General features: G+C 43.9%; 1 protein-coding gene across 4 annotated transcripts in view; it reads left to right on the forward strand.

The window, feature by feature from the left end:
- npas3 (neuronal PAS domain protein 3) overlaps window positions 1-21,520 on the forward strand; it is a 1,941,601-nt gene that overhangs the window by 1,608,145 nt on the left and 311,936 nt on the right. For all 4 annotated transcript variants that reach the window (XM_072488507.1, XM_072488525.1, XM_072488517.1 and 1 more), the window contains exon 6: window positions 9,998-10,172. In XM_072488507.1, coding sequence (XP_072344608.1) covers window positions 9,998-10,172 — 175 coding nt within the window. The remainder of the gene's footprint in view (window positions 1-9,997; window positions 10,173-21,520) is intronic.

Below are 21,520 nucleotides of genomic sequence, written 5' to 3' on the forward strand. Positions count from 1 at the left end.
GAATGCAACATCCTAATTTCCAGGTTTTCCACAAACTGCAATTACCATAAATGTGTTTGTAGCACATACTAATATCGTGTAGCAACCATGAATCATTGCATTTCTATGGGGTATCTCAGGTAGAATTGTATTTTGACAGGGCAGTTCCATACCCGATCCAGAAGAGAATGAAACAGCATGTGATGACATTGGGCTCACATCCTGACTTCATTGCACACTCACAGGATATTTTGGTCAGCGGGTGTAGGCATGGATTGGCGGCACGCATACCGACAATAATGAAGTTAGGCCAAGGGATTAAAACCCCAATTGACCAGAATTTTATGTTGCCCGTGCAATTTTAAGCCCATTAAATGGGCAAAACGTTCACACGGACCAACCAAATTTAATCTTTTTTATGAAAGGTGGGATAAAGGGGCATGGTGCAAACGCTGACTGAGGAGTCTCTTGGAGTGAGGTGAGGTGGTGTTTGGAGTGTTGATAGTGTTTTCTGTGTTGGGTTCATCGCAGTGAGGAGCTCATAGATCATTTCTGTCCCCTGTGTAAGGGCCCTTCCTGTTTGTTCCTTTTTATTCCTGTTTATTCCCTTATTTCCTCTTTCTTTTATTATTGTTTCCTTTTTGATACATGGATGTTTAATGGACACAGCTAAAAGATCCAGCTAAACTCTCTTCAGAGGACCACTGTGAGGGCTGACTCTTTCTCCAGCAAGTCTGGGTTTCGTTCTCTCGGGACTGCAGAGGCTTAAAGTCAAGCCATGAGCTGAAGGCAAGGTTTGATGTAAAATAAAGCGTCTATACAGAAAGATTTAGGCCTGTGAACCTTGAGCTGAAGGCCCAGCCTGATAAGATATAGAGCGAATTTCCGGAAAGCCTGCTGCTATTGAGTACTACATTTTCTAACCTGAATGAATGATTCTGCAAAGAACAATATCAGCTGTAAATGAGAGGCTACAAGCATGTTGTGAGGAAAGTGTGCTAAAGAACCACCATTTGAAGCAAGGACTTTTATCTCTTCAGCGTTGTCCTTATTATTTTCTCCCCCCTCCCCCCTCTGTGCTTGTTTGTCTTGTGTGTGTGGGTAGAGGGTGAGACAGTTAAAGGGAGGTTAGTTTGTCATTTTCCAGTTGTGTTTATTGCATATTTCATCATCATTCTTGTCATAAATAACAGTAATTACTTCAACTTACAAACCTGGTGACTGTAATTATTGGACAGCTAAAGTCCCAAAACGTTGGGAATTTTTATAAGAATTATTGGTTAATTCACTTGTGTTGTGACTCCCAGGCACGTGGAGCTGGAATTGAGCATGCACATGCCCGGCTGGCGTAACATAATTTGGGGGTTCCTCCCGGATTCTTGGAATAGTAGTCAGTGGATATGGGTTACAGTGTAAATTGAAAGCGACACCAGGTTTGTAGTGATATAACAGAATGGCTCTGGTAGCTGTTCAAAGTTTTCTTAAGGTGGAAAACTTTTCCCTGGTTTATTTAAAAGAGCTTTGCAAAGACAAGCTAGTCGAATTGGTAGATGCATCAGAGATAGAGGCACTGGCTGGAGCTAAGAAGGTGGAGATAATTGACATGATTGCTCAACATTTGAATTTGAAAGAATTGACAGAAACACATCCTGGGTAAGGGCAACAATCAGTAGAATTGGCTCAAAATCCAGCTACAAATCAAACAATTGGAAATGCAGCAGAAATAAATGGAGCTGAGGCAGAAAGACAGAGCAAAAGAAATGGAGTAGGAAATGAGGAGGTTAGAATTAGAGAGAGGAAAAAGGATGAGAGAGGAGAAAGAAAAAGAGAGCGAGGAAAGGAAAAAATGCGAGAGAGGAAAAAATAGCACTGCTATCTCTCAGCGCAAGGGTTCCATTCCGGCCTTGGGTGACTGTGTGGAGTTTGCACATTCTCCCTGTGTCTGTGTGAGTTTCCTCCGGATGCTCCAGTTACCATCCACAGTCCAAAGATGTGCAGGTTAGGTGGGGTTATGGGAATAGGGTGGGGGAGTGGGCTTAGGTAGCGTGCTCTTTCAGAGGCTTCGTGCAGACTTGATGGGTCGAATGACCTCCTTCTGCACTGCAGAAATTCTACAGTTCTAAAAAGAGGGAGGAGAAAGAAAGAGCATTCCAGCTTAAGGCACTGGAAATGAGTGGGAAGCTGCCAGAAAGTAGAGGGGCACTTAATCCAAGGGCAGAAACCAGTGTCGATAAGTTTAAATTTATACTGGACCTCCCAAATTATGAAGATAAGGAGGTAGAAACATTTTTTAGGACTTTTGAGAGAACAGCACCCAAATGGAGTGCCAAGAGCAAAGTGGACATTCCCCATGCAGAGTAAACTGATGGGACAGGCACAGGAAGTTTATGCTTCCCTGTCAGAGCGGGAGTCTAAGAATTATGATGTGGTAAAAAAGGCTATTCTGGATGCATATGATTGGTCCCTGAAGCATATCGGGAATTTCAGGGGACAGCTGGGACAGACTTGTGCAGAATTTGAAAAGATTAAGTAGAACAATTTTGATAGATGAGTAGGATCATTGGGAGTTGAAACTACCTAAGTGGCTCTAAGAGAGGTCATTCTCTTGGAGGAATTTAAGAATTCCCTACCTCCTATAAAAAGAGCCCAAGTTGAAGACCAGAGGGTGAAGACTGCTAGGCAGAAAGCAATTATGGAATGATTATGAGCTAATCCATAACTTTAAACCATTGTTCCATCAGCCCCATAATTTAGAAAATGATAGGTTAGTCGGAGAGTGAAAGGAAGGCAGATAGCCAAGGTAAGGATTGGATAGTTGTGAATGCTCCAAGATCTTCTCCTCAGACCAGGAAGAAAGGTACTGAGGGTGAAGGTAAGACTCGGAAGCCTAGGTGTTGCCATTGCAACAAGGTGAGACACGTTTGTTCAGCATGTTGGAAATTGCGAGGAAAACCTGTGGGAGGTTATAAGGAGGATTCGGAAAAGGAAGCTGAAGTGGAGAATATTACAGGGCAGATGGTAGCTTTAACTGGACTTTGGAGGCCTGAGGTAAACACTGCTTTGGGAGCAGGTGTGAGGGATGAGGTAGATGAGAGATATGACGTTTTAAAAAAATACATAATATTAATGTCACAAGTAGGCTTACATGAACACTGCAATGAGGATACTGTGAAAACCCCTAGTCACCACATTCTGGTGCCTGTTCAGGTTCACGGAGGGAGAATTCAGAATGTCTAAATTACGTAACAGCACGTCTTTCGGGACATGTGGGAGGAAACCGGATCACCCGGAGGAAACCCATGCAGACACTGAGAACATGCAGAGTTTGCACAGTGACCCAAGCCGGGAATCGAACCTGGGACCCTGGTGCTGTGAAGCAACAGTGCTAACCACTGTGCTACCATGGTTGTGTTGAAGGGGAAGGTCACCCCATTTTCCTCAACTGAGATAGCCAAACCCATAACTATTTTGAGGGACATGGGGGCTGTTCAAACTCTCGTACAGGAAAAGGATTTGATATTCCCTCCACTGAGCTCAATGAAAGCTGAAGTATTAGATCCCAGTTCCATTGTATAAAGTATATTTGGAGTGTAATTTATTGTCAGATCCAGTAGATATCGGAGCGGTTAAATAATTCCCAGTGGGAGGAATAGACCTGCTTTTGGGGAATGATTTGGCAGGAGTGAAGATTGTATCTTCACCCACGATTACAGAGAATCTGAGAGAAGTACTGCAGATAGCACATGATGCAGACATAAGAAACTCTGAACTAATAAAGCCCCACCCGTCTCAACTAAAACCACGGAAACTGGCTCAGCTAGAGACTGAAATACAGTGCATGTTGGACATGTAGCAGAGACAAGTGAAACCGCTGTGGTACACTGAACGGTAAGTAGAGTTTGGGAGATCAACGGCGGTTTTGAAGGACGAACCGGTTTCTGATTGCCCCGGATTTTCCCAGAGCATAATCCAGTTACATTTATAAAGAAATTAAAAACCCAGAACACAATTATTACAACTGTTCAATGTTAAAATTATACATATTCCCAGAAAGGATAACGTGATTGCAGATGCTTTGTCAAGCGTTTAAAGGCTGACTAGTTACCAATGTGAAAACCAGGAAGAGACATGGTATACTGGGGATGGATTGGATTGATGTGTGTTTGCGATTTCTGTCATGCATACCACATAATGAAACGTCCGTGCCCTGAAGTTTCATTCTTTTAGGGGGAGGTATGTAAGGGCCCTTCCTGTTTATTCCCTTATTTCAACTTTCTTTTATTTTTGTTGTTACATTTTTGATCCATTGATGTTTAATAGACCTGTGACGTTAAAGCAAAGCAGCCTGTGCCTTTAACTCAAGCAGAAGGATCCAGAAGGCTGTGCTGTTTCAGATTGGTGATTGGCTGGCGTCAAGGATGACTCGGTTTGATTGATTGGCTGGTCACCAATGAATTGGACCAAAGGGCTGTGCACTGCCCGGTAAAAGTTGGTGATTGGATCTGATCCCACTAGCATGTTTTAGAGTCACGAGGTTCCAGTTTGGTTTCACTTTTGATTCGGCAGCTTAGATGAAGGGTTCCAATTAACTCCCAAAAGATCCAGCTAAACTAACTTCAGAAGGCCACTGTGAGAGCTGACTCTCCAGCAAGACTAGGTGCCATTCTCTTGAGAAGTCAAACCAAGAGCTGAAGGCAAGGTTTGATGTAAAATAAAGTGTCTATACAGAAAGATATAGATCTGAATGTGAACCTTGAGCTGAAGGCCCAGTTTGATAAGAAATAAAGTGTCTCTCCAGAAAGCCTGCTGCCAGTTTTCTAACCTGAAAGTGTTTTAACCTGAATGAATGACTCTGCAAAGAAGACCATTACCAGCTGTAAACCATAGACTGTAATCTATGAGCATGTTGTGAGGAAAGTGTGCTTTAAAAAAACAACCATTTGAAGCAAGGACTCTTATCTTTTGATCTTCATCCTTATTATTTTTACCCTTTCCCCCTCACTGTGGGACAGTTAAAGGGGGGGTAATAGGTTTAGTTGTCATTATCCAGTTATGTTTACTGCAAAATTCATCATCATTCTTGTTATAAACAGTAATTGTGTTTCAACTTACAAACCTAGTGATTTTAATTATTGGTCAGCTAAGGGCCAAAGAATTATTGGTTCATTTGCTTCTGTTGTGACTCTGGGGCACGTGGGGCTGGAAGGAACCATGCACTTACCCAGCAAACGTAACACCTGGTACTGGAGCATTGGGTCTGTCAGCCTTTGCATACAGATGAGCCTCATTTGCCAACCTGCAGGTGGCTATTTTCTGTTCGGCAGGAAGCACCACCTCTGAGGAGAAAGAGAGGGAACAAAGAGTGAGGAGGTCTGTTGATCGCAGGCATCTCCCATGCGCAGAGGTGCAAGCACAGGATGATCAGAGCCAGCAGAGACAGCAAGGAGACCGTCCTCATAGAAGACATCACTACTCAGCTGCCTGGGTATAGAGGCAGAATTCTGAATTGTGCCTTGTAGATAGTGGACAGGCTTTGGGGAGTCAGGAGGTGAGTACTCACCACTGAATTCCCAATCTCTGACCTGTCCTTCCGGACTTAACACTGAGTTCAACAACTTCAGATCTCATTTTTATTTCTATCAATTTATTTTTGTTTCTTCCATTGATCTGTTTTTCCCTTACCACTCCACTTGGGCCATCTGTTCCTAGTTGCCCTTTGACACACTGCTCATCTTTATTCTGCCATTCACACATTCTAATCTACCCTTCGTAGCCATAATTACACCCATTTATATTCCTTTTGTCTTCTGTCCTCAGCATCTTTGTCAATCGCCACCTATCACTGCCCCCTATCCAGCCCCACCACTCCACCCCCCCACTAGAGTATAAATCGGACCCTATTTCTAGTTCTCTCCAGCTTTGACAAAGAATCATCCAGACTCAAAACATTACCTCCCCTTTCTCTCAAAACATTACCTCCCCTTTCTCTCAAAACGTTAGCTCCCCTTTCTCTCAAAACGTTAGCTCCCCTTTCTCGCCACAGATGTTGTCAGACCTGCTGAGATTGTCTAGTATTTTCTGTTTATGTTTCAGATTCCAGCATCACAGTAATTTGCTTTTATCTGACCTGCACTTCTAGCCACAGATGGCTGGTCCAGTTCACTTTCTGGTTTCTGGTAACACACAGCTTATTGAAAATTGGGCATTCATTGATGGCAATTCCACTAAATATCATGGGGAGATAGTTGAATTCTCTCTTGGTTAAATTCATGCCTGGAACTTTTGTAGCACAAATGTAACTTGTCACTGATCAGCCTCGGCCTGAATCCTGTCCAGATCTTGCTGCAAATGGACACAGACTGCTTCAGTATCTGAGATGTTGCAAATGGTGCTAAACATTGTGCTATCATCAACGAACACCCCCATTTCTGACCTTATGAAGCAGGGAGGGTCATTGATATAGTAGCTGAAGATTGTTGGACCTAGGACGTTATTTTGAGGAACTCTTGCAGTGACATCTTGGAACTGTGACCTCCATCAACCATAACCATCTTCCTTCTTGAAATAGAAGCAGAAAATACTGGATAAACTCACCAGGTCTGGCAGCATCTGTGGAAAGAAAAACAAGAATTAATGTTTCAAGTCTATATTACCATCTACCTTTGTGTGGTTTGACTCCAACCATGTGGAGAATTATCCCCCTGACTCCCATTGACTCCAGTATTGCTAACGCTCCTTGATCCGCACTCGGTAAAATGCTGACGTGATGTGAAGTGCACTCACTCTCACCTCACTTTTAGAGTTCAGGGGCGAAATTCTCCCCCAACGGCGCGATGTCCGCCGACTGGCGCCAAAAACGGCGCCAATCAGACGGGCATCGCGCCGGCCCAAAGGTGCGGAATGCTCCGCATCTTTGGGGGCTGAGCCCCAACATTGAGGGGCTAGGCCGGCGCCGGAGGGATTTCCGCCCCGCCAGCTGGCGGAAATGGCGTTTGTTGCCCCGCCAGCTGGCGTAAATGGCGTTTGGTGCCCCGCCAGCTGGCGCGGAAATGCGGCGCATGCGCGGGAGCATCAGCGGCCGCCAACAGTTTCCCGCGCATGCGCAGTGGGGAGAGTCTCTTCCGCCTCCGCCATGGTGGAGGCCGTGGCGGAGGCGGAAGGGAAAGAGTGCCCCCACGGCACAGGCCCGCCCGCGGATCGGTGGGCCCCCATCGCGGGCCAGGCCACCGTGGGGGCACCCCCCGGGGTCAGATCGGCCCGCGCCCCCCCCAGGACCCCAGAGCCCGCCCACGCTGCCTGGTCCCGCCGGTAAATACCAGCTTTGATTTACGCCGGCGGGACAGGCAATTTCTGGGCGGGACTTCGGCCCATCCGGGCCGGAGAATTGAGCGGGGGGGGTCCCGCCAACCGGCGCGGCCCGATTCCCGCCCCCGCCCAATCTCCGGTACCGGAGACTTCGGCGGGGGCGGGGGCGGGATTCACGGCGGCCAACGGCCATTCTCCGACCCGGCGGGGGGTCAGAGAATGACGCCCCAGCTCATTTCCCCATACTTTAACCAAGGCTGTACAGAGGTCAAGAGCTGATTGTCGTGGCAAAACCCAAGTTGAGCATCAGTGTGCAGGATATTACTGAGGAAGTGCCACTTGATAGTACTGTCAATGACAACTTCCACTTTTCTGATGATTGAGAGTGGATTGATGTGACGATAATTAGTTAGGTTGTATTTGTCTTGCTTACTGTGGACAGGACATCCCTCGGCAATTTTCCATATTGCCGAGTAAATGTACTAGAACAGCTTGGCTAGGGATGTGGTAAGTTCTGGAGCACAAGTCTTCAGTTCTATATTTGGAATGTTGTCTGGCTCGTGGCCGTTGCAGTATCCAGTGCCTTCAGCTGTTTCTTGATATCATGAAATCATGATATCAATAGATGAGTGAATTGAATTGACTGAAGACTGGAGGAGGCCAAGATGGATTAGAAGCCAGCGTTCTGACCTACTAAAATTATTAAGAAAAAGGGCAGCACGGTAGCATTGTGGATAGCACAATTGCCTCACAGCTCCAGGGTCCCAGATTCGATTCCGGCTTGGGTCACTGTCTGTGTGGAGTGTGCACATCCTCCCCGTGTGTGCGTGGGTTTCCTCCGGGTGCTCCGGTTTCCTCCCACAGTCCAAAGATGTGCAGGTTAGGTGGATTGGCCATGATAAATTGCCCTTAGTGTCCAAAATTGCCCTTAGTGTTGGGAGGGGTTACTGGGTTATGGGGATAGGGTGGAGGTGTTGACCTTGGGTAGGGTGCTCTTTCCAAGAGCTGCTGCAGACCCGATGGGCCTCATGGCCTCATTCTGCACTGTAAATTCTATGATCTATGATCTATCGATCATCCACTCGGCATTTCTGTATGAAGATGGTTGCAAATGCACCTTGTCTTTTACATTGTTGTGCTGGTCTCCCCCATCATTGAGGATGGAGGCTTGACTCCAGTTAGTTGTTCCATTGGCCACCACCATTCACAACTGGATGTAGCAGGACTGCAGAGCTTACATCTGATCCGTTGGTTGTGGGATCAGTTAGCTCTGATCCAGAGGTCAATTATCTTTCAGTGGGTCTACAATCACATGTCGGCCAGATTTCCTTCCCGAAAGTACATTAGTGAACCATTAGTGAATAGGTTTTTGCAACAATCAACAATGGTTTCATGGTCACCATTGCTGGGACTGGCTTTTAATTCTAGATTTATTCGTTGAATTTAAATTCAACCAGTTATGTGCTGGGATTTGAACCTATATCCCCAGAGCATTAGCCTGGGCTCTGGATTGCTAGCCTAGTGACATTACCTCATCATCAGCAACTGTTAATTTAAGGCTAGTGAATGCGCAATCTCTAATGGTTGGTAACCCTCATTCTTGATAATAAATATCTCACATTTCAGGACATGAATGTTTTATCCATCCTTTCTCTAAAAATGCTTTGTGACCCACAACATATTTAGAATATGTCTACCGTTATGATGCAGAAAAGCAGATTAATGAAAAGATTATCAGGCATTGGTCTCCTGGGATATTTACTGTAAAAAAAATGTAATAGCTGTTTACTAAAATGACTTTCATATGTGGAAGCATGTATACAAAGATGTTGTCAAAATTATGTTTGCTGCAAATTGGAAGTTTATAATACACAAGCTATGTTACAGTAGCCAATTGAAAAGCAGCAATACGCTTGCTTTAAAAAATGAAGTTGAGAACCAAGTTAATACAATTTACATTGCGGGGGGGGGGGGGATTTTCCATATCCCCGGTGGGGTGTTTCACGATAGTGGGAGGTGACCCGCTGTTGTCTGGCAATGGGATCTTCTGGTCCCGGAATTTCCCATTGAATCCTGTCAATGGAATTTCCCATTGAATCCATGCCCAGCTGCTGGGAAACCTGCAGCAGGGTTTAGCCATCGGTTCCGTTGGTGAGAACGGCTGGAATGGTCTGAAAATTGACTGACTGATCTAATTTACCATTTGTTACCCAAGATAAACCTTTCAACCAGAACTTGAAAATAGCTTATCTGGTTAACTGATGAATGTGGTGCTCTTAAATGAAGAATATCAGCACTAATTTGTACTGATGAATGATGCTTCATAATAAACTAATTTAAATCTCCTAAATTACTCTCTCTATAAAAGGCACTAATAAGGTTTGTGTTCATGTCATTTTTTAGAATGGAAAATAAATTGTGAGGAATACATTTACATAGAATTAATGTAACCAAGGAGAACTTGTATGTTAATCCATTTTTTGAACTTTGCTTCTGGGATATTATTAGTTTATTAAATGAATAAAAATGTATTTTAACAAAAAGTGTTTGAATGTGATCACAAAGGTTCTGGGTTAATATACAGTCAGCAAAACATATTCCATCATAGCATCAGCAACTCTAAGGTAGCAACTAATAGCCATTATTTTCTAAGTATTGTGGATTTGATTGAAAAGTGAATGCTGATGTTAGACTTTAACTTCTGCCCCCTCAGGTGGAACTGACAGGCAGCAGTATGTTTGATTATGTCCACCCTGGAGACCATGTGGAGATGGCAGAGCAGCTGGGCATGAAACTTCCCCCAGGGCGAGGCATTCTCTCACAGGGTACCGCAGAGGATGGAGCCAGCTCAGCATCTTCGTCCTCACAATCTGAGACCCCTGAGTCAGGTGGGAATTTCAAGCAGAAAAGGGCAGGGTTGAGGGCAAAACCTTTGTGAAATGATTGAGCTCTATTTACTGATGTGAAGACTAGAGGGAAACATAGTTTGAGCAATAGTTAAGATTCCATATAATATTACTGTTGAAATGTTCAGAACTGATTGGGCAATAAATATTTAATTAAACTGGAAAAAGTCAGAAATAAATTGATCTAAGTTAATTGTATAAAAACTGTACTAGTAACAATTTAGGAAATTCAGATATTACTTTGAGTCCATCCTATTTTTCATACTGAAATATTGTCTGTAATTTGTGTCACTCATGTTTAGCACTGCAACTTTTAAAATAGTCCTTTTTAATTATTGGAAGCTGTCCTTTTTCATTTTTTATTTTGGAGTACAATCTTTTATGCAACCTGCAGTACACCAGCTAGGGATACAACTTTGAATGAACAAAAGCAATGTGTGCAATAATTTTAAACAGACTCGCCCCCACCTCACTCCTCGCTGTTTAATTAGATGAACCATGAGGGAATGAAGTGAAGCAACATTGCTCATTGGGATTCTTTCCAGACTGCTTGCAGACTTTGCATTCAGGATGTTCCCATTTTGATGGTGTTGTACTGATGATAATTTAAGTATTAGGGAAAAATCCATTTATAAATTAAACAAAATGATTTGATATCCATCAGTCCCTTAGTTCATCAAGCTGTTCAAACAGCAGGAAGATTGGCTGGTCTGCCGAGGTCTTCTGAGAGCTCTGGTAATTAGATCTGCTAAGGATTTATTCTTTACTGATTGGGGCTTTAAATTAATTGAAGTTCCACATTTGTGGTTTTGTCTTTTTTGTACTTTTTTTAAAGTAGATATTTCATATTCTTATGACCCGGAGTGGATGAGCAGGAGCAGTTTAAAAAGTGAATTTGCTCTGGAGAAGGAGGGAGAGAATTTAATGAGTGGTCTGATTAAGAGTGTAAGATCTGTTTGCTTACTTGGGAAATCATTATTGTACTAAGAAGGCATGGAAAATTCAATATAGCATTCATTTTCTTGTACTGCACTGCTAATACAAATCAACTCTGGGATTCTATCTCCAACTTCAAGCATACTGTATATTAGACAACATTTATTAGGTATTCTCCACCTATATGTTGTCAAGGATATATGTATGTGCGTGTGCAAGGATTCCTTTGTTAATGCACCTTTCTGATTGACCACAAAATATTAATTAAAATCTTTCTTTCTGGATACATCTGAACAATTAAAACTGCTTGAAAATAACTCTGTTGGAACAGCAGAACAATATAAATTTGCTTCCCAGCTGCTCAAACAAACTCAATGGCACTCAGTGTTTGCATGAAAAAAATTAAAATATTTTAACAAAAGATGCATTATTTTAACAAAAGTAATAAATTGACGGTGACCACTATGAGAAACATGGCAAATGCTGAACCTGCTACATTTTAAAGCTTGCCTGGTATTCAAATTGCTGCGGTGCAGGAATAAGAAACTGTTAATTTTTTTCCATCTTGATATTGTGTATTTCTTCAATATTCATAAAGTGATCAAAAAGTAACAGTAAACCTTCATGTGTACAGTACTGTGGAATTGAAGATAGTCTGCTGTATTAAAGGACTGCACAAATATCTGCATCAGTGTTCAAGCTATCAGACAATCTCCAATTCCAAGGTACAGTACCCAGGCATCGGCTCTCGCTTGAATGGCCATTACTTTAACAAGCACAAAGCATAAATGAAGTCAATTAAAATGTGCACATTTTCCAGGAAATATTTCCTTATTTAATTCTGTTCTCAGTCATATTAATATTTCATTGCATAAGGTGAAATTGCAGGGTGAGATTTCCCATACCTCGTATTCTACACTGGTCAACAGAAGATGGAGGAGGAATTCTAAAATCTAGCCAAAGTGTCATGTGTATGTTGGTTCATGGGCACGTAATTAAATGTTTTTATATGCATCAATTTAACAACACCCACCAGGATCAACACTCGTCATTTTTAGATTAATAATTTTTTATTACAAAATTTTTGAATGGAAGTTTGGCATATCGAAGTGTCTAGAATATACCTTTGTGATTACATTAGACATATCTGATCACTATTAATTAAGCTAACAACGTTCTTGAAAAATAAGTGGTTCTCTTATAACCGTAAGTAACGATTTTAGTTCTATAGTTAGAAATGAAAGTATCAATATACAGCAGGCCATATTTTTGGATAGTAATGCTTTCAGCAGGCAAAGTATTTTTGGTCATGAATGAGCAGTAGCCCTATGTGATTAATACAGCTTCTGGAATGAAGGCACTAAGCATATTATTTTTCATTGAAGTTGTGTTACAACCTAAATTATTTTCATTTAATTATATGCCAAATAAACGATTGATAACATTTATTTGTCCAATAATTGTTACGATCCCAGTTGATGTCATAACTGGACGGGAAGATCCGGGAATGGAACTATGGCTCAAAAGACTGTGGACGGGATTCTACGGTACGCCAACCAAGTTTTCCTGGATGGCGAGCCCTCCCTGGCAGCTGGGTTCTCCGTTCCTGTCACCTGCCAATGGCATTCCCCATTGTGGCCACCCCACGTCGCCTGGAAACCTGCAGACGTGGGTGCACTGCCGGCGCAACAGAGAATCCTGCCGGCGGAGAATGCCAGTGCGTAACTTTTACTTATTTTTATAAAATGTGGAGGAACAGAATCAAAGGACCGCTAATTTAACAACCAGGGGAAAAAAATTATTAAACATGAAAAAATTGGATTATGATACAATGCGACTTTGCTCCTCTCTTAACTTAACAATTACATACAGGTTTAGGATTAATACAAATTGCAAAGTACATTTTAATCTACAATGGTCTCATTAACACAAAGTCCCTTTTAAGCACACAAGCTGATGGTGATCAAATACACACTCCGCTCTGAACCCAAGTTAATGTTTTTGAATTTCTCCTCGAATCACCCCAATGATTGTCACGTGAGAATTTCCAAACGCTTTAAAATCTTGTTTCATAATTATGCTTCCCCTTAGAGGTTCGCATTCTGAAATCCAGACCAGGTTTTCCAAATGACACTTTTAAACAAAGCTTCCGCTCCACATTTAGCAGTAAATCCAGTCCAGGATTTTGCACCAACCCCTTTAGCTTTCTTTTGCTTAACTGCTTTTACACAAACTCTGAGATCCAGTCACCAATTTCCATAGTTATTTCAACTCGTGTTCCACATGCTGTAGGAAAATCTCACAAACCTGAGAATCACTTCAGACATCATATTATAGAATCCCTACAGTGCAGAAGGAGGCCATTCAGCCAATCAAGTCTGCACCAACCCATTGAAAGGACACTTTACCCATTCCACTCCGCCCTACCCCCATAATCTAATCTGCATATCCATGGGCAGTAAGGGCCAATTTATCATGGCCAATCCACTTAGCCCATACATCTTTGGATTGTGGGAGGAAACCAGAGCCCCAGGAGGACATCCATGCAGAAATGGGGGGAACGTACAAACTCCACACAGAGGCTCAAGATCAGAATTGAACCTGGGTCTCTGCCACTGTGAGGCAGCCGTGCTAACCACTGTGCCACCATGCCACCCACCTTATCTGCCTTCTTTCTCAACTCAATCTGTCTTTACGGAACTGGGGCGGGATTCTCCGACCCCCCGCCAGGTCGGAGAATCACCGGGGGCTGGCGTGAATCCCGCCCCCACCGGTTGCCGAATTCTCCGGCACCGGATATTCGGCGGGGGCGGGAATCGCGCCGCGCCGATTGGCGGGCTCCCCCCCCCCTGGCGATTCTCCGGCCCGGATGGGCCGAAGTCCCGCTGCTGGAATGCCTGTCTCGCCGGCGTGGATTAAACCACCTCTCTTACCGGCGGGACAAGGCGGCTCGGACGGGCTCCGGGGTCCTGGGTTGGCGCGGGGGCAATCTGGCCCCGGGGGGTGTAGTGTTGGGAGGGGCCGACCTCAAGGTTAGGGCTCGGCCGCTCAAGATGCGGAGGATTCCGCACCTTTGGGGCGGCGCAATGCCGGACTGATTTGCGCCGTTTTGGGCACCGGTCGGCGGACATTGCACCGATTACGGAGAATTTTGCCCCAGGTCTCTGTTCTAGTACCTTTAATCTTAGACTTCTTGGAAACTTCTGTTCATTTCTCTAGTTTCCTTAGTTATCTTCAGATCTCTGCACTTGTTTTCTTGACCATTACTCCATGGTATAGATTTTCATCTAGCAAAGCTGAGAGCAACGTTCCCTCTCTATCCTTCTAAAATCAACTGCTTCTAGCAGAGCTGAGAGAGCTACCTTCTCCCGCACTACCTATCTTCAACTGCAATTAAATTAACTAAACTAAAACTTAAAAGCTGCTCTATCTTACAAGGCCCCAGTTGCTCAGCAACACCCACATGCTTATATCTTTTATTTATTCTTCATGCAGTAGCCCTCCCTAAACACAAAAAAACCACAGTTGGAACTTAATCAACCCCCACACATACAAACATCTTTGATCAGCATGAATCTAACTATGGGTTTTTACCCTTCCAGGCACAGCAACTTTAAATTAAACCCACTTAAGGCTATTCTTTATTTCTAATGTTTAGCATTACAAATATAAATCCCTAACATTATTTAGATGCACTTCAATACATCTTTTAACGTAATTATGAGACAATAATACAATGTATAAGTGTTCTCAAATGCAGGAAACCTAGTTACTTACTTGGTAAATACTTCCATATGATCGTGCCCATCTCCTGCCAATTTAGTTTATAGTCTCCCTAACTACTCTAGTGAACCACCTAGCTAGGACATTGATCCTAGTCCTGCTGTGGTCATAGAATCATAGAATTTACAGTGCAGAAGGAGGCCATTCAGCCCATCGAGTCTGCACCAGCCCTTGGAAAGAGTACCCTACCTAAGCCCACACCTCCACCCTATCCCCGGAACCTAGTAACCCCACCTAATCTTTTTTTTGGACACTAAGGACAATTTAGCATGGCCAATCCACCTAATCTGCACATCTTTGGACTGTGGGAGGAAACCGGAGCGCCCGGCGGAAACCCACGCAGACACGGGGAGAAAGTGCAAGCTCCGCACAGACAGTGATCCAAGCCGGGAATTGAACCTGGGACCCTGGAGCTGTGAAGTAACTCTTGCTAATCACTGTGCTACCGTGCCCCCCATCTTTTGAACATGTGCTTTCGGTCCCAAACTGGCCCAAGAACCTGAAGCCCATCCTCCTGCACCAGATTTCAACCACATATTTATCATCACCATCGTCCTATGTTTATTCTGACCAGCGTCTGGTACTGGGAGTAATCCAGAGATAGCTACCCTCAATGTCCCACTTTTTTATCTTCCTCCCTTGCTCCTGAAAATCTGACCATAGGACCTCAATATCTGCCTTCTCTATGCTGTTGGTACTAACATGTACCACAACTTCTGTCTCACTCCCTTGTCCTTTATCATTGTCTGCACCCTCATGTGATGTTCTTTACCCTGGCATCAGGGAGACAACACAATTATAGTTACAGAATTGCTTGTCTAACCCCCTAACCAGGGAATCTCCCTATAATAACTGCTTCCCTACGCTAGGCTGTGCCTTGCCCCTTACTGGCCTGGTCTGGTCTGCACTCCTTCAGGATTTTGTCACTCCCAGCAGTCTCTACTACTGAGTTCCCATTTGAAAGTAGCACACATACCAAAGACTCTAATATCACCGGTAACTCCAGTAACACTTCCTACTCTTCTGGATGACCACCCACCTACCATCCTGACTTCTCATAGCCTGTGGGGTGACCACCTCGTGGAACCTACATTATAGGAAACTCTCACCCTCCTTGATGCTCCGCACACAGTAACCCTAGCTGCCCCTCAAGCTCAGTAATCCCTAGTAATCTCATGTAACTAGTCACCCAAGAAACATGAAGTGTCCTGAAGTTCCCATTTGGCACAGGAATTACAAGCAACAGGCCTCAGTATCTCATATGTGGTCAGGAGTTTGTTCACCTGTCTTTGCCAATCTCTCCATTATTCTCTTTAATGAACAGAAAGTCAAATTTTGATGAACACAAAAGTGGAAAGTGACTATGTTCATTATCAATTGAAACCAGGCTGATAACTGTTCTAAAGCAGGAATTTTCATATGATGATAGAATCGTAGAATTTACGGCAGGCCTTTCGGACCAAACTGGTTCATGCCAACCAAAAAGCCCATCTCAGCTAACCCCATTTGGCCCATATCTCTCTAAATCTTTCCTATCCATGTATCTGTCCAAATGCCTTTTCAATGTTGTCAATGTCCCTGCCTCAACCACTTCCTCCGGCAGTTCATTCCACATAAGTACCACGCTCTGTATTGAAAAAACAAAAAACGTTGCTTCTCGGGTTCCCATTAATTCTTTCCTTTCTTAACGTAAACCTATGCCCTCTCATTCTTGATTCTCCAACCATGGGGGAATAAATTGAGTGCATTCACCCTTTCCATGCCTCTCATGATCTTATACACCTCTACACGATCACCCCTCAATCTCCTACGCTCCAAATAAAAAAGTCCTAGTCCGTCCAATCTCTCCCAATAACTCAATCCCTTGAGTCCTGGCAACATCCTTTTGTTGACGAGATTAGAGTGATCTTTGCGGTGGCAGAGAAATGGAACAATGAGAGTTGCTTTTTAAAATAAATTTAGAGTACCCAATTCATTTTCCAATTAAGAGGCAATTTTTGGCATGGCCAATCCACCTACCCTGCACATCTTTGGGTTGTGGGGGCGAAACCCACGCAAACACGGGGAGAATATGTAAACTCCACACGGACAGTGACCCAGAGCCGGGATTGAACTTGGGACCTCAGTGCCGTGAGGCAGCAGTGCTAACCAGTGCGCCACCGTGCTGCCCTTGCGCCATCATGCTGCCCTTGAGAGTTGCTTTGACCACCACTAAAGAAACTCATTACAAAAACAGTCAAGAGTTAATTTGAAGAGTCAATGTGTCTCTCAATGACATTGTGCTTCATCTTACAGGTCCCATATTACACAAAAGGGGATCCTTCCAATATGATCATGAAAATACTCAAAAACAATGGCGGTGACACCATTAAAACTTCCAACTTTCTCCTATAATAATAATAATCGCTTATTGTCACAAGTAGGCTTCAATGAAGTTACTGTGAAAAGCCCCTAGTCGCCACATTCCGGCGCCTGTTCGGGGAGGCTGGAACGGTAATTGAACCTGTGCTGCTGGCCTTGTTCTGCATTACAAGCCAGCAGTCCTAGCCCACTGTGCTAAACCAGCCCCTAAACTGTCTTCCAAAAACAGTCACTTTTTCACTTGAGAATACTATTGGCCCTAAAAGTGATTCGTGACATCTGTCTCATTTTCATTTTCAATAATTCCCATTAGATATGTGGGCCTTTGATCTTTTTTAAATAATTTTTTTTCAATTAAGGGGCAATTTAGCGTGGCCAATCCAACTACCCTGCACACCTTTGGGTTGCGGGGGCGATTTTCTTACATATTTATAAGAGTCAATTTTTGTTATAAATAATTTTATATAAAAACTAAGACTCAGCCTGCTATTAGACCATAGCTTAGCATTATTGCTGCGCCTTATTCACTTCAAGCATATGCATGTTGGAAGAGCTGTTAGTTTATTATGCCTTCTGGAGCTGAATCATAGTACAAGGTAAATTGTTTAGGCTCTTCCAACATCAAATAAAACACTTTGGTAGTAAGTAAATTGAAGGTAACTATGAATATATCCTGTTGTGTATGCATTCTGTGAAGAAGAATCTCCTGAAGCACATTTTCATCCCCTCAGAATGAATTCATTTATAATCTGAGGCTTAAAGTTTTGCCTGAGCTATTTTTTCAATTGAAGTTGAATTGACTACAATCACAAGGAAAGTTTTATATATTGTTAGGAAACACAAGAAGTCAAAGAGAATAATATGAATGATATCTCAACCATTTCCTTTTGCCTTGTTGCGTAATGGAGGGATTTTGAAAGAAAAATCTAATATTCCATGTCTATATTCTGATCTTTTCCACATTTTTGCTTTCTTTCTCCCTTCATCTCATGAAGCTTTTTGATTCATTATTGGAGTCTGAATTTGAGAGGGTGGTTAGTTCTCCAGTATATCTCCTGGATTTATTACATCTAAAATAAGTTACGTTGCATTTATCTAAAGACAGGGGGTGCAATCTACCGGCCACATTGTGCCCGAATGGGGGTGCTGGCAGTAGATGCTGGGATATCCCTCTTCTGGGATCTACCTGGCTCACTGGGCCTCGCGAGGGTAACACGATCTCACGAGATGTCGTGATCTGAAGCCCACCCATTGTGGGCTTGGACACCTCGTCCGGTGAGGGGAGGGGTGGGGGGGGGGGGGGCGTCTCCCAGGAGATCAGAGGCCCCAGGTAGTTTCCCTCTGGACAGAGTTCACCATTGAATTGCTTGTGCTACCTGGGAACCTTGGCACTGCCATCCTGATGCTGCCAGCCTGGCACCCAGCAATGCCACATGGGTGCAAACCTGGCACTGCCAAGGTGCCGAGGTGGCATTGCCAGTTGGCAGGGCACTGCCAGGGTGCCAGGCTGGCATTTACCCTGTGCCAGGGATTGTGCCTGGGGGTGCCCTGCCCTAGTGAGATTGGGTATTGGGGCCCTGAGGACCCCCCTATAGGTGAGTTAGAGCTTTTTGGTGGCTTGAGGTCACGTTGGGGGGAGGCGCTGGGAGATCAGGATGCCATTTAAAAATAGCATCCCGATCATGTCCTGCACCGAGGAATTCCGGTGAGTGGAGCAGGAAACAGGACTAAGTGCAGCCTTGGCGGGGCATTCCCCGCCGAGGCCCCGACTTGCAACAAAGTCACGACAGATTGCATGGTGTTTCTGAGCGCTGCAAGCACCGGGAAACACCCAGCTAAATGCGCTCGTCACAGGACTCTGTCACAATTTGGTTAGATCGTGCACAGAGGCTGGGATTCTCTGCTCCATAGTCTAAATGCTACACCCCGCTCCCCCTCCCCAGCAGAGTCTTGGGACTGTGTCCCACTCGTGCTAGGTGCGCTGCTGGGCTGGGACTCTCATGGCTTGATGATACAAAAATATGCATAGCGCTGAACATGCCAGTTTCCCTGCAGTTACTGGGGTTGAACCACCATTTTGAATGGGCACCCCGATCCCAGCGCCCAAGGACAGGCCCCCTTCCCCCACAATGCAAATGTTGAATTACCCCCCGCCAACAAGGGGAGCACCCCCAACCCCTCATCAAGTAGTGGCATCCACTCCGCCCCACCCCCACCCCACAGCAGATCAGACAGTTCAGTGAAGAGTCAAGCCAGGTACGTGTTTCCTTTCCTCACATCTGCTCCCTTAGCCCTCTGCTTTTGAAACTGCTGTTTTTTGAAATATCAGAGCATGCCTAGAAAGCCCACAACACTTGAAAAGACTTAAAATCCCCCTTGAAAGGATTTGAGAGCCTTTGAAATGCTGAGCATTTATTCAATTTCACAGTGCAGTACATTTAACTAGCTTTTCATTGACACCTTAGTGGTTTAAAACAGCTGCCAGATTTGTTTATTTATCTTTCCCTTCAACTTGAAGGCTTCAAAAGTATCCTCCATTGATCTAACTGCAATGTTTATAAACATTCTTGTTGACAGCTGCTGACCACTTCAAAACAACTAAGTGCTTTCACTTCCTCTTTTCTAACGGTAAAATGCACTTAGCATTGTTGATGTGGTCCCACCCCAAGCCCATCTTTGGGGGACCATCCCTCTGCAGCCTTAGCAGCGGCATGGGGGGCACATGAGAAATGGACTAACCCCCTTGACTCCCATGGGGTCCATCGCGCCAGGGCTCCTGTTTTTGGCAAGGCGCGAGATTCGCCATTCGATCAGGATTCCTGATCTTAGCTGCAAGGAACGGAGAATTCTGCCCAGAAAATGATTGAAATACCCAGCAGCATCTGTGGAGAGAGCGATGCTGTCAGATTTAATGAGTATTTCCAGTGTTTTCTGTCTCTATTTCAGATTCACAGCATGCACAGTATTTTACTTGTGCTAGATAATTGATCTCATGGCTATGAAATCTGGAGGGTTTGCTTACGTAATGGGTTTGTATTGTATATTTTGACTTGAATAATGAACTGGTCTAGTCTTAATTCGCAGCTCTGTTAATTAATTTAAGCATGAAATTCCCATTTTTCTGTTTTATTTGCATTGCTTAATTAATTTTTCTAGGGTAAAATTGATTCAGTTATCAAGAGTAGATTGTAAATAAAGTATTTCCAATTTATTATTAATGCCAATTGTTTTCGAGTGGGGGTAAGAGGTTGCGTTGTAGCCATGCCCTACCATTGTCTAATTATGCACAATGCATTGATAAGATGAAGTTCCATACTCTGATCTACACTTGACATTAATGTGATGGGAGTTGTTATTTTGCAGGTCGCAGATTGATGTTTTGTTCCCTGAAGAATGAGCCTGTAATTTCACACAAGCCTGACTCATTTTTGGTCAGTTTGCTCTCTGATGTGCTTGAACCATCACATTTTAGAGTCTGAAATCAAACTACTGTAAAATCCAGATTCATAGAGTTTCTGTTTTCTTTGTATGAGATGTACTTTTCCTTCCTGTAGGAAAACCGCCTGCTTGAGTGCACAAACTAAGCTAACATTTCCATGCCGGCGGTCTGTCTGGGCCTGCTGCTGGTGGCTTTACGACAGGGAAGACAGATAAGCCAGCTGGATATGATATTGCACGTGAATGTCAGGATGCGATCAAGTCATAGAGGGTGTAGTGTTGGGAGGGGCTGATCTCACCCTTTCCACAAGAATATTCCCCACCACCCCTGCCAACTCAGAGGCATCCTCCTCAAATTTATTCAGCACTACCATGTTGGCCATTCCTCCTCCCTGCTGGGATTTCTTGCTCCTGTTGTAGGAAAGCTTGGACTGCATGAAGACAAATAGATAGAATGTGATGAGAAGGAATTGAGCAGAGGTTGGGAAGCATGCATGCCTATTGTGTGTGCTGACCCCTCCTCAGTAAGACCTGAAGATGCTATTGAGTGTGCAGCATGATGGATGAGATGCTGGTGATGAGCCATTCAATGCTAATATCTCCATTGCTAATATTGTGTGAGATCCCTGAGCTGGGTGAGGCTTTGAGTGCATAACGCCATTATGAGAATGTGACTTTAAAGTGATCAGAAGATTGACTTATTCTGGTGGTGTGGGTGAAAGTGTTGTTCTTTTATCTTTATTAATAATAACCACAAGATGCGAGTACGTTCCATGTATTAGACAAATGACCACACAACCAGTATATTAGTT

The sequence above is a fragment of the Scyliorhinus torazame genome, chromosome 2 (assembly GCF_047496885.1).
Source record: "Scyliorhinus torazame isolate Kashiwa2021f chromosome 2, sScyTor2.1, whole genome shotgun sequence".
NCBI lineage: Eukaryota > Metazoa > Chordata > Chondrichthyes > Carcharhiniformes > Scyliorhinidae > Scyliorhinus > Scyliorhinus torazame.